General features: G+C 42.2%; 1 protein-coding gene across 1 annotated transcript in view; it reads right to left on the bottom strand.

The window, feature by feature from the left end:
- Positions 1–1639: 1639 nt before the first annotated feature.
- LOC149321217 (SRSF protein kinase 3-like) overlaps positions 1640–27782 on the bottom strand; it is a 28585-nt gene continuing 2442 nt past the window's right edge. The window contains exons 2-12 of the mRNA XM_089517499.1: positions 18222–18337; positions 16158–16266; positions 13810–13897; positions 13372–13459; positions 11732–11838; positions 10531–10693; positions 8625–8707; positions 7161–7268; positions 3740–3809; positions 3554–3646; positions 1640–3074 (exon numbers count right to left, since the gene is read on the bottom strand). Of these exons, the coding sequence (XP_089373625.1) occupies positions 2887–3074; positions 3554–3646; positions 3740–3809; positions 7161–7268; positions 8625–8707; positions 10531–10693; positions 11732–11838; positions 13372–13459; positions 13810–13897; positions 16158–16266; positions 18222–18337 (1213 nt within the window). The 3' untranslated portion in view covers positions 1640–2886. The remainder of the gene's footprint in view (positions 3075–3553; positions 3647–3739; positions 3810–7160; positions 7269–8624; positions 8708–10530; positions 10694–11731; positions 11839–13371; positions 13460–13809; positions 13898–16157; positions 16267–18221; positions 18338–27782) is intronic.

Here is a 27782-nt window from a genome sequence, read left to right as displayed (position 1 = left end):
CCATTACACCATGCTGGCTCTCTTACGGCATTCATCAAAAGTGAGGGAGGGGATCGTAAGACATCTCTGTGAAATCATAAGAAAGCCAAGGGGTCCGAAAAGGCAGAAAAAGACATCTTGTTAGTGACATAAAGAGGCATAAGTTAAACTTACACTTGTGAATGTCTGTTTTTGGTCATTGCCTCCCTGCCTCTGTAGTGACAAAAGCACCTTCCCAACCTTGTATAACTGGTGATGGTCTCACCCCACTGCCATTCTGTGCTTTATATAGAACAGGGAGAACTGAAGAAGTATCTGGCTTTGTCCCTGTAGCCAGACACAAAGCAATTACATTAGTGGATGTAATTCATTAGTGTCTGGCTACAGCGCTATTAGAAATTATCAGATGGGGGGAAGAAAAAGGAAACTCCCAGAAAAGTTGCATGATCATGCTGAAGATTTTCAGACTAAGTCGCGCTTATCCAGGATTTAACCTAGGAAGATCCAGGAATGCTCCAGAAACAAACCATTCCCGGGAATTCCCTGTGAATGGTTTGTTGCTGAAGCATTCCTGGATCTTTATGGGTTAAATCCTGGATAAGCACAATGTCTCTGAAAATCTTCAGCACAATTGCAAGACTTTGCCAGGAGTATGCCTTTTACTCCTTGCTATTTTCCCCCATCTGATCATCTCCATAGCCAAATGCTTCTCTGATCCCTCCCCTAGCCACAGAATAGCCACAGGGGCAGGAGGAAATTCAGCTGCTCTACAGTACATCCAGGGCTACTACACTAAACTGGGCCATGAAGGATAACAGCCAAAGGTTCTCTTTGGGATGGGTCCTTAAAAATGTAGAAATAATGATACTGAGTGGAGCGTGAGGAAATTGGTGAGAGGAAACACTTGTCCAGGCAAATGTAAAAGACATCATGGTAAGATTAGCACCTGTTTTATGAGATATAAATTGTCACATTAAGAATGTGGAACTGGATCATTAGTCAGGTCAGGACTTGGGATGAGGTACAAAGTGTGCAAAACTAGCTGAACTGCTGGTACAAATCATGCAGAACGAGCAGGGGGAGAAATACTAGCTATGACATTAATTACAAGAATATAATTAATTGTGCATGTGTTTGTTATTTCTATCAGAGGCAGCCCCCGAAGACCTTGGAAAAGTTACTTTGCGGAGGATACAATTCCCAGAATCCCCAGTGCCCATGCTGGCTGCAGGGTTCTTGAGGTTTTAGTCCTAAGAAACAACTTTTCCAGCTTTGGTAAACAGGAGATAGCTTGGGATCACTGCTGACAGATCTCTGGTTTAATTCCAGCAGTTTGGCAAGTATTTCTGACTCCCAGATGTTTGACAACAGCAGCAATAAAATGACCTTCCCCACATTCCCAAATTATACTCATGAAATGAAGAAAGCTTGGTGTAATAAAAAAAAAGTGTATGTATAGACAGGAAGTTCATTTCTGGTGCTCAAAATAGATTTCTGGAGCCATAGTTATTTGGTTTTTTGTGGGTTTTTCAGGCTATGTGGCCATGTTCTATAAAATTTTCTTCCTGACATTTCGCCAGCATCTGTGGCTGGCATCTTCAGAGAATGCATTCTCTGAAGATGCCAGCCACAGATGCTGGCGAAACGTCAGGAAGAAAAATTTATAGAACATGGCCACATAGCCCGAAAAACCCACAAAAAAACCATGGATGCCAGCCATGAAAGCCTTCGACTTCCCATAGTTGTTTAATGCTAAGCATAGGTCTTTTGCCCCAGGTTCTAGTTAGTGGGATTGGTAAAAAAGAAAACCTACAAAAGGCAATCCCGCACATCTGTAGTTTACCTAGCCTCTGATAAATAGTAGCCAGAAACAAACTCAAGAAGCCCCATTTAACAAGAATAGACAATTGGCCCTCCAGGTGTTACTGCCTATAACTCTGCTTAGCCCTAACCAGAATAACCAGTGCTGAGGGTCTATGGGAGTTGTACTAAAAAAAAAAATCTGGAAGAACTAGTTCCAGACCCTCACCATATAGGGGAGTTTAACTCTTTCTTCTCTTGCCATGGTCTCAGTAAAAATTGCCTTACCAAAACTACAGTTGGTCCTCCAAATTCACTGGGGTTAGGAGTGCAGGACTCCTATGAAAGTGGGAAAACCACCAATAAAAAAGCACTATTTTCTTTCTATCTGAGAGAACACCCCTCAAGCAATCTCTATGTCTTAGCACAACTGTATGGTCAACATCAGGTGGATGTTGACCATAGAATTGCGCTAGAGGACCTACCAAAGAAGTGCTTTCTCTAGGAGGTCTTTAAGCAGAGGCTGGATGGCCATCTGTTGGGGATGCTTTGATTGAGAGTTCCTGCATGGCGGGGGGGGGTGTTGGACTGAATGGCCTTTGCAGTCTCTTCCAACTCTATGATTTTATGATTCTAAGTGTCTTCTCTAGGAATCTTTAGATCCTCCAGCATGACTCTATGGTCAGCTTCTGGCAGAGTCATGCTGGAGGATTTAGAGATTCCTAAAGAGGACATATTAATAAAATCCATGAAAAATCAAATCTGCAAAAGTCAAAGAAATAAATGTGGAGGGCCGACTGTATTTGCATTTCAAGAGAATTTTCCCTTGGTGTGAATAGCACCTTCCTTTTAAATTGTTAAAAGTGCTCAGGAAAGGTGATTTTTATCAAGAGCATGTCAAGGAGAGAAAAACAAGCATACACACACAGACCTACTCAAGCTCTCCTGCAGCTGCAAGATTCATACAACAACAAAATGCTTGTTAACTGAATTCTTGCAATTAATGTCAGCTCCAGTTTGGCCCTAAGAAATGTCTGTCCTGAGTATGTCCCATTTCTAAATCAGAAGCTAGGACTGACAGAAAGCATGAGAACCAGACCAAGCTGGTTAAGAGGTACTGAGCCAGGGATGCTGAAGGCATTTCTCAGCTGCTGCTCTTCTTTCTGGGGCATAGTCCAGCATCGATAGGAGAAAACTGGTCAATGGAGCTGCCTGATGCTTTGGCCAATTGTATTTATCAGTAAGGATGTGATAGAGGTCATAAGAGGAGATCCAGGACATTCGCAGAAGTGCACCTGCCAAAACACAAAGGAAAGAACAGTTGCAACTTGAGTTGGAAACCTCTTACATTCGTCCTGATTACAAGGCTTTACAAGGTCTCCATGTTCATACTAGGCAAATATAAAATGTATAGTTGGTCCTCCGTACCCATGGATTTTTTTATCCACGGATTCAACAATCCACAGTTTGAAAATATTCAAAGAAATATACATTCAAAAGAGCAAACCTTGATTTTGCCACTTTATATGAGACACACCATTTTACTATGCCACTGTATATAATGGGACTTGAACACCCACAGATTTTGGTAACCCTAGGGGTCCTGGAACCAAAACCCCAGCAGATACCAAGGGCCCACTGTAATACAGTATTGGACTTGGGCCTGGAATGTAGTATGAAGAGTGTATTACACAAGCCTCTGTTCTTCCAAATGTCAGGATGGCAAGAGTTATACCATTAGCACTGCCTCCAGTCCCTACCCCCACATTCTCACCTGGTCTCCTGAAGAAAGTTGATGCCTGTTTCCAGAACAAAGCAATCTTGGGTGGAACTCTGCCTAGAAGTTCAATAATTCGAGCCACATGATCTAAAATGGAGGGAAAACAAAGGTTAGATGTTTCATTGCAAAGCCTTCTCCTAGAAAATGGTGTTATAGAAGACAATACATAGTCTCTCCTACCCTCATCTCTAGAGAAATACTGCCCAGCTTGGGGTTCAAAGAGACGCTCTCCAGTTGCCAGTTCAAAAGCCTACAACATGAAATAGTTCTCTCAATTCATTCAGCTAAAGGCCAGTTCACATATTACAATCAATGAAGGACACTAAGAAATAAACATGACTTTTTGAACTCTACTTCTCACATAGTTTGCGACACAGATGTTTATAAATGTTCACATGTAAGGAGAGATGATGTGAACCTCAAAAATCTTATGACCTGAAAAGTGGAGGAGAGAAAACAAGTGGCCCCCATGTTTCTGCAAGAGTCAGTTTTGTTGATGATGTTCTATATATGTTAGCTGCCTTGGCGTCCCACTTTGGGAGAAAGGTGGGATAATAAAATAAAATAAAATAAAATAAAATAAAATAAAATAAAATAAAATAAAATAAAATAAAATAAACTGTCCCTCTCTGACCACAAAGGAAAGGTCTGAATTGGCTAGGGCTGTTTTGCACTTTGCACTCTCTTTCTACTTCCCTACCTTTCCTAGCATTATTGTCTTTTCCAGTGATCTGTGCCTTCTCATGATGTGGTCAAAGTGTGACAGCCTCAATTTGATCATCTTGGCATCCAGGGAGATTTCAGTCTTGATCTGTTCTAGGACCCATTTGTTTGTCTTATTGGATGTCTACAGTATTCTCAATACTCTTCCCTGGCACTGCATCTCAAATGAATTCATTTTCTTTTTATCCACTTCCTTCCCTGTCCAGCTCTCACATCCATACATGCTGATGGGAATATAATGGCTTGGATAATTCTAACTTTACTGCTCAGTTGTATATCTTTACTCTTTAGGAACTTGTCTAGTTCTTTCATAGCTGCCCTTCTCATTCCTAATTTTCTTCTGATTTCTTGACTGAAGTCTCCATTCTGGTCAATGTTTAATCCATGATACAGGAAATCTTTAACTATCAAAATTTATTCAATCTCTCCCACTATTCCTTTTTTATTTTCTTAATGGTTTTTTTTTTTTTTTGTGTGGAAACAAATGAAAGAAAGAGAAGTCCCATTCCCCACCACCACTCCCCTCTCCTTTTGTGTTGTGTCTTCTTAGATTGTAAGCCTGAGGGTAGGGAACCGTCTAACTAAAAGATTGTATGTACAGCGCTGTGTAAATTTACAGCGCTTTATAAATAAAAGTTAATAATAATAATAATAAAGTCAGAAAATGTGGAAAGTTTATGAATGCAAGATGATATTCTCTGATTCGCACCCCCCTCCCTCTAAATTTCCATAACGGAGGCCAGGCAAACAGGTGATGAAAGTCTGTTCTGGAAGCACTGGCAGCTGAGACAAAGGACGTTATCAGACAAGGGAAATTGGAAGTATAGTCCAATGGCAATCCAAATGCAATCATGGGGTTTAATGTTATTGCGTGATAGACTACCACATGCAATTTTGGGCAATGGCAAGCTATTTTCGGGCATGGGAAGTCAGTTTGAACGCAATTCAAATTCACGTAAATTTGCTGAACTAGCGAATTCACATGAATGCGTTCTGGCCCCACTTTCTTTTCATTCGAAATTAAGAGAAATTCCTCCTGTGTGATAAACTCCAAAGCCAAGGGGGCATGGTACCCTGAAGATTTAGGGCCTGGTCATGTGGTGAAAAACTTATGCATGTCCTTCCCCAAAGCCTAGTTATCACTTGCAAGGGAATGTCAAAACCATGAATCTAAACTATTTTCACATATGTTTAACAGTGAAAGATACAAATGAAAGAACTCTGAAGAAAAGACAGCTAGTTCATAAAGATCCCAATTGTTGGTTAAAGCATTGCAAAGAACCTTTAATTTCCCCTGTATGCTCTGCAAATATTGCAGTTTTTCTAAAAATCTAATCCACCTATTTTACTAAATCTGGCATGTAGCTCCAATCTAAGATCTTGCACACAGCCTTTAGAGTGCAACTAAACCATAGTGACCAAGGGTGCATCCACACCAGGGGTAGGCAACCTTTTTGAGCCAGGGGCCGGGTTGCTGTCCCTCAGACAACTGGGGGGCCGAAGCCAAAAAATAAATATTTTTTTAAATTAAATATATAAATAAACCTGGACAAATGTAGGACAAAATTTTCAAATGGAAGACACTTTAAAAAAAAATGGAGGACACACGAAAAAATTTGCTGATTTTTAAAAAAATGTTAGTATAAATGCATGTTTCTGAGGGTTCTATAGACAATTGCCCCCCAAAGGCCCCGGCGGCAATCAGCGGCAGGACTGGGCTGGGGCCGGTCCCAAGGCCTTGCCGGGCCGCATCCGGCCCGCGGGCCGCAGATTGCCTACCCCTGATCCACACTGTGGAAAAATGCACTTTGACACCACTTAACTGCCAATGGCTCCATCCTATATAGGGTTGCCATAATTCTCTACTATAAACCGGGACAAAATTGTAGGACATTTAAGAAAAATGGAGGACCTTAAATGTCCTACATTTTGGTCTAAATTTTATCCTACAATTGTCCTATATTTTGTTCTAAATTTTGTCCTACATTTTGTCCCTGTTAATAGTAGAGAATTATGGCAACCCTAATACTATAGAATAATGTGGTTTGTAATTTTGTGATACACCAGCACTCTTTGGCAGAGAAGGCTAAAGACCTTGTCAAACTATAATCCCAGGATTCCATAGGATGGAGCTATAGTGCTTAAAGTGGTGTCAAACTGCATTATTTCTACAGTACAGATGTGTCCCAAGTCTTCATTTTCTCTAAATGGACCATTTGACCATAAACAAAAGTGCCTGGTTTAGAAAGTACAGCATAGACTGATTCAGTCTATTGCTCAGCTTTAGAACCTGAATTATGCTAAAAAACATTATGCTTTTAGCTTACATTTAGCAACTGGGTCAAATGCTTATAAATATTAAAACATGTGCCCTACTTTTCTTGCCTGTTTTTTTATGATTAATAAAGTAACAGAGGAGAGCCAGTGTGGCATAGTGGTTTGAGTGCTGGACTACAGCATTCGATTCCCCACTCGGCCATGAAACCTAGTGGTTGGCCTTGGGCAAGCCACACTCTCTCAGCCTCAGGAGAAGGCAATGGCAAAACTCCTCTGAACAAATCTTGGCAAGGAAACCCTAAAATAGGTTTGCCTTAAGGTCACCATAGGTTGGAAACGACTTGAAAGTACACAACAACAACAAAATAACAGAGAGAAAAGAAAGGAAGCAGCAATCATGAAAGAGGGACTTGGCAAGTATGTGTGGCCCTGAGGTCAAAACTAAGACTGGAAATGATGGCAAGATCACCAGGGAGAGAGTGCATTCAGTTGACTGGCAGTCAGTTCTTATTTTCCAGCTGGACAGATGCAAACAGATGGTTGAGATTCCAAAGGCAAATATCATAATTGCATTAGAAATGCTGGTGGAATAGGTCCCTACCAGGCATGCGGCACTCCAGATGTCAGCTGGGGTGCTGTAATCTAATTCAAGGAGGACTTCCAGAGCTCTGTAGGGCTGAGTCTGAATCTTTCTGGAGAAAGGCTTGTACTACAACAGAAAAAAGAAAATCACAGATTAACTGAGGGTGGGTTCCCACACATGCCTTCAGTTCAGAGGTGGGCAAGGTATGGCCCATGAGCCACACACTGGGTATTTACAAGCTTGGGAATGGTATCTTTTGGACTATTTCTCTCAAAATCCTATGCTGGTTGGGGGATTCTGGAGTTGTAGTCCAAAAAGAGGTGCCTCCTCCAAACTCTATTTGGATAAAAGAAACAGGATTGTTTCTTTTTTCCATTCTGACTGGTATTGTTCTGCCACTCTGTCCAGATTACTACTGCCCCTTCCTTAGCTCAGTACATTTAGGAGATTATAGCACATCTTAATAATGCAATTTACCACTCTCGAACTGAAGTATAATTCGGGCTGCATCCAGGTCCTATATCGCATGGCTTTTGTCACCAAATTCACTATCCGAGTACAGCCTGGCTGCAGCCCGGCTCTCTTAACACGCTTCAGCAGCCATTTTTCAAAGCCGGAAAGCTCCCAACTTTGAACAGTCGCTGCCGAAGCACGTTACGGGACCTGGGCTGCAGCTGGGCTGTACTCAGATGGTGGATTTGGTGGTTGAAAATTCTGGGAGCTGTATCCAAAAAATAGTTTTACCAAGCTTTGGTGAGGTCCTCACCAAGGTGTGGCCCTATTCATGTACAGTTCCACAAATCAAAATGATGCTCTCTTCTATTTTGAACATGGTTTGTGGTCCTCTTGCTAACATGATTAATCATTCACAACATGAAGCTCACTATAGTACTCTGTACTACAGTTCTGTACTAAAAGAAAGTAATAACATGAACACTAAGAAGAAATAAGTGGCTCAAAAAGGCAAAAGCTGAGAAAAAGTTAACTAAGGAATGGGACAATGAATTTGTAATTGGCTTGGAATAAGATATAGTAATAGGTAAATATTTAAGATGTTGGAGATATGTAATTGGGATATACGAGATAAGTGTTATATGATCTAGAGGTTCTGAAATCTGATAGGATAACAGAAAAATATATTTTAGGAAGTTTTGTCTAGTTATTGGTGTGTTTTGTCTTTGAAGTTCTTTGTAAATCTTTTAGGTCTGTTTAAATTTATATCTATGTGGATGATTTTAAAGAAGATATATAGCGGGGCCTTGGTATCCATTGGGGTTTAGTTCCAAGTCACATTAAATACAACAGATAGGTGTCACTTGTATAAAGTGGCAAAATCAAGGTTTGCTTTTTGGAATTTATATGTTTTTTTAATATTTTCTAGCCGTGGGTGCTTGAATCCGTGGATACAGAGGGCTCACTGTATAATAAATAAAATAAAAAAACAAACTGACAAAAAAAGGGCAAAGGTTGGCACAGACTCACAGTCCAACATGCACTTCCCAGGTCTGCAATTTTCACTCCCATTTTCATTAGGTTACAACAGTCCAAGAGAGCAGTCATGTCATCTGGATGGAAAGAACACAAGAAGATAAACTCGTGAGATTTCCAAATTATATTAATCCAGATTTTAAATTAATAGAGTTACTAGTACATACACTTCAACAGTTCACAGGTGAAAAGAGATGGGACACAGGTGGCCAAGCAAGATGATAAATGTTACTAATGAGGAAAAGCACATAAGCTAGAGGAGGCTGCAGTAGTTGGCTTTTGCCTGAGCCAACAAGGGAGGGCAAGATTCCACCTCTTCTCTCCTCTCTGTTGAGTTAATGGAGTACAAACTATCCTTGCACTGTGAGGACAAAGGAGAAAGTGGGGGGAGGAGAGAGAAACTGGGACATTTTAATAGAAGCGGGAAAAATGGCATGGAAGAGGATTAATAGGGATTGTCTTTGCCAAATTAGGACCATTGGAAAGTGTACCTGTCCTGCCAATATGCACATTGACCCTGATCTAACAGCACTAGCATGATAATTGATCCAAAACAGCTGAAATAAGTTTAGAGCTGATGTGTAGATTTAGTCTACTGCAGACATTATCTTGTTATTGTTGTTGTTGTTGTTGTGTGCCTTTAAGTTATTTCCAACATGCCAACCCTAAAGCAAACCTATTACAGGGTTTTCTTGGCAGGTTTCTTCAGAGGGGGTTTGCCATTGCCATCCTCTGAAGCTGAGAGAGTATGACTCCCCCAAGGTCACCCAGTGGATTTACACAGTCCAGCTGGGATTCAAACAGTGGTCTCCAGAGCCCTAGTCCAACACTGATAGCAAAAATGTGTATCTTATATAAATTCCAAATTTAGTAATTCAAGACTGTGTGGGACCCTAAAACTGGAGGCAGTTTTAAAATATGAGACTTTGCTTTTTGTGGGTCCTTTTCCCTTCAACCATTAGACAGCAGTACCGAATTTGCCTATCATTTGCTTGCTTTTGGTAGCACAATATCTAAAAAAATAACCATAAGCCTTGTCTATATAAAAACTATATTGCTCTTTCCTTCTGCCTTCCAATGATTATGCATGTTTTGCTTAAAACTGGAAACAGAACCAGGTAACTGGTGATTTCTTTTTAAAATGGAGATTAGTTATTATTTATTTCCTTGCCTCAACAATCCTAACTCAACAAGTCAAACCTGCACACTGCCTAATATAGCATCCAGCCGAACCTGTCCTGTAATATAGGTTCCATTTTAAGACTTTGACTAAATACAAATATTGTGGTTTCAGCATCAGGTCTTTTTTTCCCTTTCCCTGCCCTGCACTCCATCCTCTGATTTGTTTGTTCTATCTTTAATTATAGATGTCATGCCCTAAGAAAGATGTTGCCTGACCATAGATTCAGGACAACAATGTGGGATCATTTCCTATTGGGACTTGGATACATACAAACACAACTGTCTGGTTGTGTCAATGTACAATTTGATCAGAGCTGGGAAATTGTACTCTTTTTGGATTACAGCTCCCACTGTCCATGCAGGCTGAGGGATTCTGATAGTTGCAACCCAAAAAGTAACCTTTTCAAGCTCTGCTCTTGATCAATTGCTCTTCACAAGGTTTGCAGTGTCGATATGAATGACTCTGTCCATTAGTTTCTCTTTTTTTAGTTTTCCCCCCAATTTTTATTTACCATTTCCACACTGGTCTGCACTTTGAAAACAATTTACATGAAAATTTGTCATCAGTTTGTCATCAATTCATTTTATTTATATCCCGCCTATCTCCCAACCCAGCATTCCTCTCCTCATACACATATTAATGACAACATCACCAAGCCAATTGGTAAGAGGTACATGCTTTCATTTCAAGCAAAAAGAGCCTGTCTAAGCAGTAAACCTGGTCTCTTTGGCCTTCCTCCTGTCCCATGTTCGAAGGAAGCCATGTTCTGTAGGAGAGTCTGCAAACTTTCTTCTGTGACATACAGCAGGATGTTCTCTGGTTTGATGTCTGCGTGGATGATGCGGCATTCCTTGTGCAGGAAATGCAAGCCTTGGAGCACCTGCATAAACAAAAGTGCATCATGTAGTATTGTCTAAGAATACTATGGAACCCTTCAACCTTTCAGCAACTGCTAGAGTTAGGTTTGCCCAAGTGAAAACTGGAGAGGGTTCCTGTACCTTTAGCGGCTTTGTAGAAGAGGGGATTTCAGCAGATGTTACCTGGCTGCATTACAATCAACACCTGCTGAAATTTCCTTTTTTACAGAACCATTAACATTACAAGAGCCCTCTCTAGTTTTCACTCGGACAACCCCAGGAAAAGTGAATGTGACACCAAACCAAATATTCATTTCTCAACATACTATTTTGTCATAGTCAACTGATAGAAATTGGAGGAAGTGCCTGTGGGGCCAGAGAAAATGATGAAATTTTGTACATGCATCAAGAATAAGTGCATGTGTACTTCTCCAGGATAGGTAGCAGATAGCAATACCATTTGCAACATATAAAAAATGCTGAGGGTCAAAGCTTTGAAAAGTTATGTATTTGGACTATTACAGCAAGTTGAACTTGCAGAGATGCACATCGATGTGGTTCCATAGTGTGAACAACAAACCCGGAATGCGTGAGTGTTGTCGTAATAAAAAAACCCGACGTCTGAATGACCCTCTAGTCACACCAGGGCCATAATGGGCTGAAAGTCATGTCGGAATCTGAAGCTGGCAGGCACGACAGAGCTACCACCAAGTGACAGCAGGCACTGCAGGGCAAGATATATGTCCTGTTGATACATATACAGTCAGACCTTCTTATCCAAAGATGCTTCATCCATGGATTCAAGCATCCATGGCTTGAAAATATTTTTTAAAAAGTATAAATTCCAAATAGCAAACCTTGATGTTTGCCGTTTTATATAAGGGACACCATTTTGCTATGCTGTTATATTTAATGGGACTTGAGCATTCATGGATTTTGTTCTCCATGGAGGATCCTGGAACCAAACCCCAGTGGATAACAAGAACCCATTGTAGTCCCTGGCGAATGTCCCCAGTATCCTGGGCAATGGCACTGCTCTCTGCTGAAGTGGCTTTACTCACCTGCTGTGTGGCTTTTTTCACAAAAGGCAATGGGAGGCCATGGGCTCCTTGACAAGTCAGCAGAGTCTGCAGTGAAGGCCCCAGCAACTCAAACACTAAGCACACATGTTGAATGGAGTCAGGAATCTGGTAACTGAGAAAAAGCTGCCTGATTTCACTATTACTCTGACAACAGCTCTGCAAGGGATCAGGTTGAGGATGAGGAGAGGGAGGGAAAAGGGGATGGGGGTCCTTCCCAGTTGGATGCCCCTTAAAATGAAGAGGTCAGGGAGCTGCAGTCCAAAAATAACTAAAAATTTAGCACATCCCAGCTCTTTCCTGAGCTGGCTAACTACAGCTTGCCCCACACACGGTAGTGCATTTCCAACAGGAGCAACTGGCTTCATCTGACTGCACAGATGGGGATGGGATCTTATCCAGTGGTCAGAGACAACTGCTGGATTTCTTCTCCCCTGGGCCAGCTCCCATTCAAATCAACTCATTTGAGATGTGGTGCTGGAGAAGAGTGATGAGGATCCCATGCCAAAAAGACAAACAAATAGGTCCTTGAACAGATCATGCCTGAAATCTCCTTGGGAGCCAAGATGATCAAGTTGAGGCCACATCATGAGAAAGCACAGATCACTAGAAAAAGACAATAATTCTAGGAAAGGTAGAGGGTAAGAGAAAGAGAGGACGTCCCTATGCCCGATGGATGGACTCAATCAGGGAGGTGAGGGGCCTGAATTTGCAGGACCTAAGTAGAGCAGGAGAGGACAGGAGGTCTTGGAGATGTCTCATCCATAGGGTCACCATGAGCTGGGGTCGATTCTATGGCAGTTAACAACAACAACATGCCAGCTCCCACATATTCTGCATAGATGATGTTGCAGCCTCCTCAGAGTGGATAGCTAAAAGACCATATCTCCCAATAAGAGCCAGCCTGGGTTTTAAGATTTTTGCAGGAGGGCTTTCTCTCATTCTCACCACCATCACAGGCATGTTTGATGAGGACATGAAAAACAGCTTTCTCAGTGGCTGCTTCCGTACTGTGGAACTCCTTTTCACGCAGGTTCAGTTAGCCCCTTCTCTGTTCTTTTTCCACAGTCAGGCAAAAAAAATTCTATTTAGGCAGGTATTTGATTTTTAATCACATAGCAAAAGAGAGTTTGAAACTGCTGTGCTGTGTTTTTATCTTGTATCTTATGCTTTAAATGTATTTTCAACTCTTTTTAACTGTATACTTTTTGTTGTTTATTTTTTAACTTTTAGAAAATAAAATTTTGTCCAAGCTTTTCTTTTTAAATTACTGTACGCCACTTTAGGTCTCATGCCGGGAGAAGGAATGAATGAATAAATGAACTGATGTCATGTCCTAAGAAAGATGTTGCCTGACCATAGATTCAGGAGAAAAATATGGAGATCCTTTCCTATTGGGACTTGGATGCATTCAATCATAACTGGCTGGATGTGTCAATGTATTTTTTGATCAGAGCTGGGAAATGAATTGATAAATAAACAAATTAATAAATAATTCCAGCACTTATTAAGCTACACGCCCAACCACCCTATTCTCCACATAATGTCATGTTCAGAACCAGTCTAGGTTCTTGTGGCCTGTTTTTGGGTGGTGTGTTTGTTTTTAACTAACTAAAGGATATGGAACCCGTTCTCTCCAATCATTTTGAAATCATCCAAGAAACGTATGACATGATCACTGGCTCGGTCTTTTCTCCTTTTACTGTTCACCTGCAAAAAGGGAAGAAGAAGAAATTGTACAGAGTGCACATTTTTATGAGTCCCCTTGTCATCCCTCTCCTCCCCAGATGTTGGTTTGTGATTAAGTGAAAATACCCAATCCCTGAGACTAATTCTTGTGTTAATGTACCAGTTCCAGACAGAGCTTGGAAACATTTACTTTTTTGGACCCAAATTCCTAGAATCCCCCCAAGCTGCACAGCCAGTTGTAGTCTAAAATTGAACATTTCTATGCAAGTTGTCCAAAAAAATGAAGATTCCCCCACCAACTCTGTCTGGAATTGAAAATGAGCCTGCTTGCTCTTTGTGAAGTTTTAGGAGGATGCTTCAGAGTTACTTACACAGCGAAGGAGGAGGACCTCATCCAAGGCTGCCTCGACAAAATCTTCTCCACCTTTCGGCACCTTCACAGCCACACACTTCTTCTTCCTGGAACAAAACTCAGAAACTGAGGGCAAGAGGAAACCGCTACTTTAATAACAGAATATTATTTTATTTTTTTAAAAAGTAAGTGACATAAAGTTAGTCAGTTACAATGCCATACGTTAGGCTTACAACCATATAATTGTTTCCTATTTACATTTACAACTGTGGCACCCTTGCCACAATCATAATTGCCCCCCAAACCCACCTTAAAATCCAGCCAACTGCACTGAGGATGGAGTTCTGCAGTGCTGGTGAGTAGGGCACTGGAGGATGACACGTCCAGCCCCCCCCCCCCCCTTGCCAGCTATCCATGGTACACCAAGGACTTAGTTGTGCGGGACCCTATAGGGGCCCTGCCTTTTGCTTGATACACCACTGTTTGCCAGCTGGAGGGGACAGGATGCACAACAGTAGTGACTACTCATTAACTAGAGATTCCCAGTGTGATGTTGTGGTTTGAGTGTTGGACTCAGGGTTCATTTTCCTGATAGAGCACAAAAACCCACTGGGTGACCTTGGGCAAGTCACACTTTCTTTGTCTCAGAGGATGGCAATGGCAAATCACTTCTGAAGAAACATGCCAAGAAATCAATATGATAGGTTCCCCTTAGGGCTGCCATGTCAAAAATGACTTGGAGGAACACAACAAGAAGAAATGACATATATTGCTCACATGCCATTGAGAAGGAAAGGACTGACATTTTTCTACTTGAAATTCATTTCTTGTTTTTGCTATCTATTACCAAAATTGCCCCAAATTAATTTTTATAAGGGAATTAATTAAGTAATTAGCTCATCGGAGTGACGAAAAGTCTTTTTGGTAACTTTAAAAGGCAGGAGGTTTTTTACCTGTGTCTACTGGTTCCAAGACACTAGATTCCAGCATGCAAGTTAAAATATATTTTTATTAATACAGCAAAAGAGATAATAATAATAATAATAATAATAATAATAATAAATAGTTTATTTATATCCCACTTTTCCAATTTTTGATCAAAGCGGCGTACAAGTTTAAGTAAAAAAACCATCAAGATAAAAACAAAACAGTATCTAAAAACAGTCACAATAACAATAAAAGCAACAGGTTCAACTGAGTGGGGAAATCCATAAATATCACAAGGTCGTCAAACCGAGGGGGTGAAACATGAAGTAACATCCAGGCACTTTCCATCCAGGCCTATGTGACAAGGTACCCCTTTCAGGATGGAGTTTGATATCAAAGTTCAATTAAAGGCAAAAGAGGTCATTGGATTATACTAACATATCCATTTTATAGATCCTGTATTTGACAAGGTTTATATGGCCATCTGTGCTCTAGTATATAATATTATTATATACAGATGGATAAACTTTCCAGAAGGTGTGTGTGTGCATGCTGCAAATCCACATGGTACAGGAGATGGTGTGTGAGCAATTCAGTCAGTTCACATTGCAATGAACCTATGGTAAATACAAAGTGGAAGACAGTCCTGAAAACTACATTTCTGCCATTTACAGGAACAACAACTACATCAACCAAAAACCTCACAAAACTGGGCATCAATTGTTTTATTCATTTCAAAGCTCTCTTTAAAAACATTTGGGGGGAAATCAGTTTTATTATGCAAAAAAGGTCCTTTTCATTACAGTTTGCAGAGGTTTTTTTTTTTAAATGCATAATAAACTTGGATGGATTTTCATGTAGATTGAAAGGGGAAAATATCAAGTGGATCTGGGACTGGGACTGATTGGACTTGTTGTTGTTGTTGTTGTTGTTGTTGTGTGCCTTCAAGTTGTTTCTGGTTTATGGCAAACCTAAGTCAAACCCATCCTGGGGGTTTCTTGCCAAGATTTGTTCAAAAGGGGTTTGCCATTGCCTTCCTCTGAGGCTGAGAGCATGTGACTTGTCCAAGGTCACCCAGTGGATTTCCATGACCAAGCTGGGAATCAAATCGTGGTCTCCAGAGCTGTAGTCCAGCACTCAAACCACTGTCCCACACTGGATCTAGATTGGCCTAAGTACTGGGAAAATGAGAACCTGACCACAACAGAGCTTCACAGAGCCTCCCAACCTTATGTATAAATATAGTGTGACGCTGCAACAATCACAGCTGCTTTTCCAATACTAAGTTGAAGATATCAGGAATTGGGAACTTTTGTGTGGATGGCATGTGCTTTGTACCATTGAGCTGTAGCCCTTTCCCAAGAGAAAGCATTTCTAGTCCCATCAGAGCCATAGTGACAAACTAAAGCTGTTCAAAGCATGTCATTTATGTTTACTCACCCGACATCTTGGCAAAGCCAGACTGTTGAGAAGTAGCCACATCCTAGATTCTGTACCACATGGTATCTTCCATTGAATGTCTCCCCTTTCCTTACTGGATAATAACCTTCTGTGTAAAGTAGAAAGGGTGTAATTAACAGATAATAATAAGAAAAAACAAAAGGTTAGCTTTTGCAAGTTCTGAAAGCAAAAGTCTCCTGTCACTACACTTGTCTTCTTCAAAAGAAATTAAGGAAGAAATCCAGTGGCACCTATAAGATTAACCTATTTATTTCAACATAAGCTTTCATGGACTCAGTCTCTTCAATTTGTAGAAAAGGAGCAAACAAATAATGCAGAAATAAATGGGTTAATCTCAAAAGTAGCACTTCTTTCTTTGTATGCTGAAACAACCCAACATGGCTCCGTCCCTGAAAATTGCTCAAATAGAGGTAAGGATAGTTTATTGTGTGTGTTTTTTTAACTATGTGGACATGTTGTAGAAGAGTTTATTCCTGACGTTTCGCCTGCATCTGTGGCTGGCATCTTCTCTGAAGATGCCAGCCACAGATGCTGTGAAACGTCAGGAATAAACTCTTCTAGAATCATAGAGTTGGAAGAGACCACAAGGGCCATCCACTCCAACCTCCTGTCATGCAGGAACTCTCAATCAAAGCATCCCCGACAGATGGCCATCCAGCCTCTGTTTAAAGAGCTCCAAGGAAGGAGACTCCTCTACACTCCGAGGGAAGAGTGTGTTCCACTGTTGAACAGCCCTTACTGTCAGGAAGTTCCTCCTAATGTCGAGGTGGAATCTCTTTTCCTGCAGTTTGCATCCATTGTTCCGCATTCTAGTCTCCGGAGCAGCAGAAAACAAGCTTGCTCCCTCTAGAACATGGCCACATAGCCCAAAAAACCCACAAAAACCTATGGATGCTGGCCATGAAAGCCTTTGACTTCACAGAGATAAGGATGTTAGATACAGAGAGGCAAGGAAGACCAATGTCCTTATATTGGGAAACAGATGGGATATAAATAAATAAAACAATAATAATATTTCTCCAAAAATGGAGTGAAAAAGACATGTGAGGGAAGCATTCCAGTAACATGTTGTAAAATTCATGCATTAGAAATTGCTTTCATGGCTACAGTATATTTTTAATTAATAGTTCGTATTGGTATGGGAAGAATGTGTGCATGTATCTGTGTATGTGAGGGGGGGATGAAAGACAGATTAGTTTGCTGGTGTCGGCTTTGTTAGTGGAACAATTTTCACTAATTTGTTAGTGAAACATTTTCAAAATTTATGATTTAATGTTTTTGCTAGAAGAAACTAATGGTCTGCAATTTATGGAAGTTCTCACCACAATCAGCCAGTGCTTACAATTCTTATAGCAATAGCAAGTACATTTCTATACCACTTACCCTATGTACTAAGCGGTTTACAAAGTGTAAGCTAATCGCCCCCAACAAGCTGGGTATTCATTTTAGCGACCTACAGGAGGATGCCAGGCTGGGTCAACCTGAGCCCCTGGCTGGTATTGAACTCACAACCTTATGGTTTGTGGCTCTGTCTCTAAAAATTGTGGTTTGTGAGGGAGTGGCTGCAATATAGGCATTTAACTACTGCGTCACCAGGGCTACTTAACTGTGCCTTTAAAAATGATTTTAACCAAAATATAAACCAATAGTCCAAACCAGGGGTCCCCAAACTGTGCTCTTTAAGGGATTTTGGACTTCACCTCCCGGAATCCCAGACTTTTGGCCAACATGGCTGAGGGTTCTGGGAGCTGAAGCCCAAAATCCCTTAAAGAGCACACTTTGGGGACTACTGGTCCAAACTCTATTCTACTTGCTCCAACTGTCTTGGTCCGTCTGCAATGTGAAATTTCCATTCAGCTGCAAAATTTACTGGTAATCTTGGGACAGTCACAGTTAGTCAGCCTCACCTGCCTGGCAGGGTTATACTGAGAATAATAAGGGAGGAGGAAAGTTACCATGAGCTTCTTTAAGAATAATTGCAAGAAAGAACAAATCTATTAAAAGGGCTCTCCTATGCATGCCTGCAGCTCACCCATAACTCACCTGCACAGGATGCTGGGGACCCGTCCTCCTGCCAGTCAAACCCATCCATGACAGGGGTGCACTTCTTTGTGGATGGCCAGATCCTTGGAACAGTCCAGGTTAAGGAGACTTTACATCTAAATGCAAGTATTTTATCCCAGTCAGTTGTGAAGTGGCCACTTATGCATTGCCAAAAAAAAAAAAGGAGGATCAAGAAAGGACTCAGATTTACTCTGCTTGATTTATACGTACACATGCTATATATATATATACAGGGCGGGGATACTATAATCTAAATAGAAATTCAAGATACTGCACCATATTGGAGAAGACCAGCAAGGAGACTGGTATGGCTTCCATGCAGTTTTGTTCTTGTTTTGTGTCTTTTCCAGTTTGTGATAACTCTAAGATGAACCTATCACAGGGTTTTCATGGAAAGATTTGCTTTCCTTTAAAGCAGAGTGTGATGTGCCTAGGATCACCCACTGGGTTTCTATGGCCAAACAGGATTCAAAAACTGGTCTCCCAGAATCCCAAGCACTCAAACCACTACACCATGGTACCAACTTTGAATGGGCAACTTGAAAATGTATGATAGTCTCTTTTCTTAGAGTCCACCCTCTGTTTGGAATAGGTTTGGTCACCCGCTAGGGTTGCCATCCCTGATGACCTCCAAACCGGGAAAATGTAGGACAAGGTGTTAAAATGTAGGACCTTATTTTTTTAATTTCCTGGCCAGGAAATTAAAAAAAAAAAGGTCCTACATTTTAAAACCTTGTCCAAGGCCTCCCTGGGGCCTGGGAGACAGCGTCTCCCAAGCCCCAGCGAGGCCTTGGAGGACTCTGCGATTGCGGAGCCGCCTCCAGGGCCTCGCTGGGGGGGGGAATCCCGGGGGCGGGGCCAAACCAGGGCGGGACTGTGCGGACCCGCCCTAAACCGGGAAAGTCCCGCCCCCAGGCGGGATATGGCAAGATGACTTCAAAAAATAGCTGGAACATCTTGACTCCTTCAGGAAAGCTGTGGCTTTGCAATACTCATTTTGAGATGTAGTTCCCAGAACTCTATCCTATAATCCAAATGTTTTTATGCTATCAGTTTCCAGAAAGGTGATATGATACAGTTGGCCCTCTGTATCTACAGATTCTTTATCCATGGAGTCAAGCATCCAAAGCGTGAAAATATTTAAAATATATATAAATTCCAAGAAGCAAGCCTTGATTTTGCCATTTTATATAAGGGATACAATTTTTTACTATGTCATTATATGAGATGAGCATCTATGGATTTTGGAAACAAACCCTAGTGGATACCAGGGGCCCAACTATACTGAAAGCTTTATTTTCAGTTCTTTTGCTAATGATCCCCAACACTGGAAGTTGCCTTCTTCACAGCTACTGATTAGCCATACTATGCAGTTACAGCAATTTGATCCCAATTTTACCTGTCATGTCCCCAACCTATGAAATTCTGGGATTTGGTATTTAGTGAGGGACCTCTTTGCTAAAGAGTTCTATTTCACTCCTTGAACTACAAAACCATTAGTTTTATCCTTTCCAAATACATTTTTTCATTGACAGACCTGACTGCCTGTTTCCCTAAGTGAAATACATTGACTTGAGTATCAAGTCTGAGAAATTATTTGCCTTGAAAACAATGTGCATTTTAACAAATGGTGTGTTGGGTTCACCATGCCAGCATTTACAGTTATCCAGGGCTGCACAACAATCGTGAAGAAAGGCAGGCAAAATCTACTGGCTTTGAACTGACGCTTTCCTTAGGAGTTTATCACACGGGAGGAATTTCTCTTAATTTCTAATGAAAAGAAAGTGGGGCCAGAACGCATTCACATGAATTCGTTAGTTCAGTGAATTTATGTGAATTCAAATTGCGTTCGAACTGACTTCGCATTGCCTGAAATTGCATGTGGTAGTCTATCACACAATAACGTGAAACCCCATGATTGCATTCGGACTGACTTCCCATTGCCCAAAATTGCATGTGGTAGTCTATCATGCAATAACGTTAAACCCCATGATTGCGTTCGGATTGCTATTGGATTATACTTCCAATTTCCCTTGTATGATAAACTCCATAGTGTCTGACTTCCTTTAGTCCTTTTGCTTGTAGACTTTTTTTCCTGCCCCAGCTACCTTTGCTGATAATAACTGAGATACTACAAATGACCACAATTAGTCTAAGGGTGCTTCTATGCTGTAAAATTAATGGTGTTTGACACCACTTTAACTACTGTAGCTCCATCCTATAGAATCCTAGGGATTTCACATTTACAAAACCTTTAATCTTCTCTGCCAAAGAGTGCTGGTGCCTCACAAAACTCAGGGTCCTGTAGTTCAAGTGGTGTCAAACTGCATTATTTCTGCAGTGCCTATGCACCCCAAGAGTTCCAAATATAGAACTCTGTTTTGCCTCCCCATTCACCACCCCCAGGATTCCCTGTTGCACTGTGATAACTGTCCCCAACAGTTGTTCCATTGCTGGTGGAAAATGGGGTATAGGAGAAGCATCTGGCTACGTCTCTAAGTAGGGTTGCCATCACTCCGGACCTCCAAAACGGGAAAAATGTAGGACAAAATTTTCATATGTAGGACACAGAAAATGTGTCCTACATTTGAAAATTTTGTCCTACATTTTCCCGTGGAGGCCAAGCGGCGAGGGAAAGCCTCCACTTAAGGAGGCTTTCCCTCCCCGCCTGGGCCCTGGGCCTCGCCGCGATCGGAGGCAGCGGAGGAAGGGCCAGGCCTCGGGCAATCGCCGAGGCCTCCCTTCCTTCCCCGGCCTCCGCAGAGGCTGAGGAGGAAGGCGCGAGGCTGCCGGTGATCACCGGGGCCTCGCCTCCTTCCTGGCCTCCACAGAGGCCAGGAAGGAGGGAGGAGGCTGCAGGGAGGCGGGGAGGTTGGCGCGGCTGCATGCAGCAGGCGCCACTCCCTGCAGCCTCCTCCGCCCCAGGCCTCGCTGCCCTCCTCTTCCTCCGCGCGGCCATGCGCGGTGGAGGAGGAGGAGGGCAGCGAGGCCCCCCGGGTTGCTCCGCAACCCCGCTGCAACCGGGCTTTACCCGGTTTTTGGATGGCACCCGTGCCAGGAGCGGGCAGGTGCCGCCAAAACCGGGAAAAACCCAGTTGCAGCCGGGTTATGGCAACCCTATCTCTAAGGCCAGATGCAGTCCAAAGACATCTTCCACCAAGTTCTCTTGAGGTACCATAAAAGCCCCAGCAGATTATGTCATTGGACTATGTCTGGCTAGGGGAATATAGACAGATGCTTCTGTGATCCCATCCACTCTTTGCCAGTATGAGAATGGCTGTGGCAGCTAAATGGTAAATCTGGGCAGCAGGTTTTGGTTGCTGTGCAGGGAGGAAGACAACCCCAAATTTCACAATTACCAAGAGAAGACATGCCCTGTCATGAGTGGACTTAAGCAGGCACAACCAGGACAGGTCTAGAAGGCTGTCTGATTTGAGCTCCATGGCAATTTGAGCTCCATGGTAGAAGAGAGGAAAGATGGAAATGCAAATTGATACCTTGTTATCAAGAGCCAACGTGGCATAGTGATTTGAGTATTGGACAAGTCTGGAGACCAGGGTTCAATTTTCAGCTCAGCCATGAAATGCACTGGGTTACACTCTCTCAGCCTCAGGGGAAGGCAATGACAAACCTCCTCGGAATAAATCTTTCCAAGAAAACCCCATGATAGGTTTGCCTTAGGCCTAGAGCCACCATAAGTCAGAAATGACTTGAAGGCACCCAACACACAACTTTGCTATTTGACATTTGCTTGCATCACTAGGCCACTATGGCTGTCTACCCGACTCCAGAAGCAGCAAGAACAGAAGAAGAGATATGGATTTGTTACCCATGCTGTTTTATATAAATTTTATATAAATTTTGGAATCAATGATAACCCTTGGATGACCCCAGACTCCAAGCCTGTCCGCCATTACTGGCAAAGCGAGAGGACATGTACACCTCCCCTAAGGGAGTTCCCATATTAACATCTCAGAGGGTCTGGGGAAGTCGCATGAAGGGATTATCTCAAGGCTGGGAAGAGTAAAAGGATTGCCTTCCCTGAAGCTATCAACCTCCTCCTCGAACCTATTGTCCGAGTGGCATAAGCCCTTTATACTATCTAAGGCAGACATCCAGGTGAAAAGAAAATCTTTAGAACACCTTTGTTTCGGCCAAGCCAGCCTCTTTGCCTCAGGCCAGATTTGGCCTATAAAAAGTCCCCACTTTGGCTGCTCAGCGCGCCATTTTACAAGGTCTACTTACTCCACGTCAGTCGGACCTCTGTTCTGGTAGCCGGCATTTCTGCTCACTCCCAGGTTGCGGAGCAGACTTGTCTCACTGTCCACCACTCCATTCGCTTCCCGGAGGGAATCTACATTCTGGTAAGCATCTCCATTAGTGACGCCTGAAATCTGTTCCTATTTTCCAACCCTAATTTTCCTGAGTCCTGAGTGTTTGTGTGAGTGTATGCGCAACACATGTGTTTTTCTCCTATTTCAATAAATTAGACATCTAGTTATTAATATCCGTCTCAGCTTTATTTATTGGGATCCCCTGGTCTACTCCGTATACATATCGGGAGGGCGATTTCGGTGGGCTCTTGTAGCCAGCCCCTCTTGCAATATTTGAGCTAATAACAACATAATAAAATTCCCCTACGGACCCTTGGCTACAGATTCTCTACCTCTTAACCATTTTAATATTGTTTTTCCTGCCCTCATGCCTCTACTTCTTTGAATTCTGGAGCTGGCTGGCAGGAAAATTCCTAGCATTTCTGAAGGGGTCATGGCAGAGATTATTTCAGGAGCCCACACTGGCGCTTTTAGAAGAGCAGGCAGCAAATCAGTACCACTCCTGGAAAAACGCCAGGCTGAAATCTCAAGTTCCTGGCTGTCCTTGCTTGGATTGTCAGATGGATTAAAGAGGACTATAAGGAAAAGCCAGGGCATCCCTGCTGGAAGGCTAGACTGGCCTAGCCTTCAACTGGAAGAGTCAGATTGCTTTCTTTGGGAGGAAAGAAAGAAGAGGCTGTTCTCATACGTTAACATGTCCCAGCTGTTGCTGTTGTTAACTGCTGTCAATTTTATCTTGACTTATGGCAACCCTACAAATAAGAGGCCTCCAAGTCAACCTATCCTCAACAGCCCTGCTCAAATCTTGTAGACTCATGGCCATGGCTTCCTTCATTGAATCTATTCATCTGTAATAGAGGCATCCTCTTTTTGTACTGCCTTCCACCTTATCAAGTATCATTGTCTTTTCTAGTGATTCATGTCAAATATTTCCATCTTTGGAAAGTGTAGGTTGTGAGGCTTAAACACTGAAAATGTTTCATGTCAAAAAAACCACAGTAACAGTTGGAAGGTTATACAAAGCTTGAATAGTTTTGCATGTTCAGATTGTTCTAAATGGTGGAAATAGATAGATTTTACACATTAAATGATTTTGCGTTATTTGTTCCAGTTTAGAAATTTGTGGGGTAGGTATACACAGGGCATATCCAACTCCAGTTACAAAGTACAAAAGAGTGTTTTGTCCTGAGGCTGAGAGCCAATGTGGCATAATAGTTAATATTGTGCTAGGAGTAAGGGGATCCAGATTAAAATCTCCATTGAGCCACAAAACTCACTGTACAACCTTGAGCCACTCACACTCTCTTTAAGCCTGACATACCTTACAGGACTAAAATTGTTGCAGGACTAAAACTGAGCAACAGGTGTCCTGTACTTGAAATCATTGAAGGAATAGTGGGGTACAGAACTAAGAAAATGAATACATAAATAAATGACACATTAATACAACTCAACAGTCTAACCAGTTTCATAGCTGTCTTCATGATGAGAGAAATTAACATGTGGTTCAGCTCAGGTTCTAAATGCTCTAGGCAGGAGCATTGTTACTACTGGTCGGTATGTTTCTATTTCATTAAAGCCATTCAAGTATCTCATTGTATTCATTGACTAGCCAAAGATAAAGACAGGGATCAAAATGCCTTACCTTTAATGAAAAAGCAACCAGGTCGCAACCTAGATATTTAGAAAGATCTCCCACTAAAAAGATACATTCCACTTTATTTCTGACACTTCACAGCAATGGTACCAAGCTAAACCAAATCAGAATTGTACCATTCCTAGAAAACTTGCAACTGCATGGAACTCACCTTTGCTATGTGTTGGGACTTCTGGAGTCTAACTTGTTCTGGGTCACACACCACTTGCCAACCTGCCAGGCTTCAGAGCTTAGGGGGAGGGTCGTCCAACAAGTTCCCACTTGCTTCCCTTTTTAGTCCCTGTAGCTGGAAAAGGGGCGGGTAGAAGAGGGGGTCCCAAGTCTCTCCTCCTTCCCCACATAACTGTGGCAAGGAGAAAGGGTAGTGCTTGGATCACCCTAGGGCCTCTGGAAACACGGTACCAACTTCGGAACAGTTCAGAGACCCATGACAGCTGGGAAGGTCTCATTTCACCCTCCCCTCTCGCCCTGCACCTGTTGGAACAGCTTCCTGCTTTGGTCTTTAATATTTTCCTGGCTCCATCTCTGCCCTGCTACCAAAGCAAAAAACCTGGAATCTCCCAGGAGTGTATTTATAGAGCAGCACTGATGGATTGCCCAGACAGAAATGCAAACTTTTGCATTGTATATCTGGTTTCTTCAACCCCACCCCACCCCCAATGATAAGGCTGCTGTCTTCCTGATATGTTCTTAACTAGGACTAAGTGCCACTGAAGTCAAAAGAGAGTTACTTCCAAATCAACACAGAAAATTACGCAACTTATATATTGTACCTGTACTGTACTTTTGGCAAAAGGCCTACTGGAAAGGTTTAGATCCAAGGGGTTTCACGTTACAACTTTCAGCATGGAGATAATTTTTCTAAGCAAGGCCCATGATCCAGGAGGCTATTGTTCTCCAGGGGCCAGAATAATCAATAATTTTGCTGACAAACTGCTCTAACCAACCTTTAAAAATAAGCATTGAGGACTCTTCTTCTGTGCATTCAGACACACCTTCCAAAGAAAACCACTCCAGATTATTCTGCCAGGGTGACATTTTTGTGTCTTCTCAGCGATGTAGTGGTAAATTATGTGGTGCAGGTATTCAAGACAATCCTCATAGTGGAGCCACCAAGGAGTGTTCAAAAATTGCAGGCAGCTTCGTTGTTCCATATAATGAATTCTAGACATTTTCATCTTCACCAGGAACAGATTTTTTGTACAATTAATAGGTCTTAATTGCTCATTCCAGGCCAAGCCACTGCAAAATGCTTTCCATAAAGACCGACAGCTCTTCCTAAAGCAGAGATAATACTGTATATGATTGTTCAGAAGTCCCTGCTAGCTACTATGAGGACTGAAGCTAAGCTCAGAGGGAATAGGGAAGTGGCTAATGTTCTTGTCCCTCAGGATCAAAAACTAATGGTTCCACTACATTGAGACTCTTCCTTTGCTGCTCTAATGACACATGAATCTAGTTCAAAATTCAGTGCCAATTTCTGCCCCTGCCATATCCTTTGCATTGGCTGCTATCTCTTCTCCCTCAATCCTACTGAATGGCATGTTTATAAAGATGCAGTGTTGGCCACTCTGACCTGGACAACCATAAAAGGAACTTCATAGAGGATAAGACTATCAGTGCCTGTTAGTAATGATGGCTCCATATTGCTGTGTGACTTTGAGTACGTCGCACACTCTCAACCCCAGAAAACCCCATGATAGATTCGCCTTAGTGTCACAAGTCAAAAATGACTTGAAAACACACAACAAATCAGAACCATTATGCTTCTAAGCACCTTGGTACAAGGTGCTGAACCTTCCCCCCTCTAAATTAGGTTCAGCACTTTTGACAGTGCCTTTAAATTTCAGAATAAAGCCCAGGGAGGATTTACTGCCTCTTTGACAAAGAAGCCACTGGGGGCTTGTAATCTTCTCACAAGCATTTGGAGAGGATAGGCCATTGAGCTGATCCCGCATGGCTGTAATGTTCTTAGCTGGTTTAATGTTTTGTTCCTTGAGGTTTTAAATTATTTGATGGCCAATTCACAGATGTATGAAAGCTTAGTGGGGAGAGGATGAATTGTAAAATCATTTGTGGCCATGTGCTCCAGCTGTAGGGAACAGCAGAGCAGTGTACACATACCCCTTGGGGGAATAGCCTGAACATTCAACAGGTTCATGGACATCCTGCTTCTTGTTACACCAACTCACAATTAAGAACATAATACCAGTAAGACAGCAACATTTCAAATTCTAGGCCTCGTGTTGTGGTTTGAAGCTCTGGTCTAGGACCCTGGAGACCAGGGATTGATTTCTAGCTTGGCCATGAAACCCACTGAGTGACCTCAGGCAAGTCATACTTTCTTGCCTCAGAGGATGGCAATAGCAAATGCCCTGTGAAGAAAACTGCCAAGAAACCCCTCCTGATAGGGTTGCCTTAGAGTCGCCATAAGTCAGAAACGACTTGAAGGCACACAACAACAACAACAACAACACAATACAGTCTGCCAGCACCATCCGTGGGCTTGCCATCTGTGTGCTTGAACTCATGCAGACAGCAAGCTCCGGTGGACAAAATGGTGTGGGTGCCACATGGGCGCTGCCACGCACAGGAGCAAGCCACCATAGGAATCCATAGGATTTCAGCATAGGTAGTTTTTCCCATACGTGGGGGAGGGGGTCCAGAATGGATTCCCCATGTATAGGAAGGACCCACTGTACTCAAAATTACTAAAGATACAAAAAGAAGAAGAAATAACCAACACCTGCAGCCTTTGAAAGCCTTTGTTATTGAGACTTTAAAACTGTATTTCAGTCAAGTTTACAGCAGGAAAGAAAAAAAGTACTGTGCATTTTTTAAAAAGCTGAACAGCATCATTTCCTCTCGATTAAGAGATGGGGAAACAAGATCTCACAGGTTGAAACTAGCCTCCTCTTCTCATCAAGTTCCCCCCACCCACCCACCCCGGCTCATGGTGCTTCTGCCCAATAGGCAGAGTAAAATGTTTGCTCAAAGTTTTGCTCACAAAGCAAGAGAAGAAATGCATCCACATTGCAATAAACAAACAAATAAATAACTATTCTGCATTTTAAAACATGTTTTGCTGGGTTTTGTATGAACCACCTATGTGATAAGCAAATCAACAGTGCTAAGGCATGAGCATATATGCTCTGTAATTGTGAAACACTTAGAGTAGTACCCACTTCCAACCTTTAGATTACTATCTGGTAAACTGTTCCCCTTCCCCTACCAAAAATAAGCACATATGCACCGTGTCATTTCCCAACTCATTCCTTTTTTCTTTTCTTTTTTTAAAGCACGGGCCATGATTCCCCTTTAGTTGTCAAAAGCTATCATTCCCCTTTAACTGCCATGGCTACATCCTATGGAATCCTGGGATTTGTAGCTTGGTGAGTTCCTAGAGCTCTCTAGGTGAGAATTAAGTACCCTTCCCAAAACAGCCAATCCCTGCATTCCATAAGACAGAATCATAGCAGTCAAAATGGAATCATAGTGCTGTAACTGCGTAGTGTGAAAAGGCTACAAAGATAATAAACGTGGAGCTTG

The sequence above is a fragment of the Sceloporus occidentalis genome, unplaced genomic scaffold (assembly GCF_023333645.1).
Source record: "Sceloporus occidentalis isolate IW3139 unplaced genomic scaffold, rSceOcc1.0.p SCAF_1, whole genome shotgun sequence".
NCBI classification, from domain to species: Eukaryota; Metazoa; Chordata; class Lepidosauria; order Squamata; family Phrynosomatidae; genus Sceloporus; species Sceloporus occidentalis.
The sequence above is the reverse complement of the archived record's forward strand: the minus strand, read 5'-3'. Positions and strand labels throughout refer to the sequence as shown.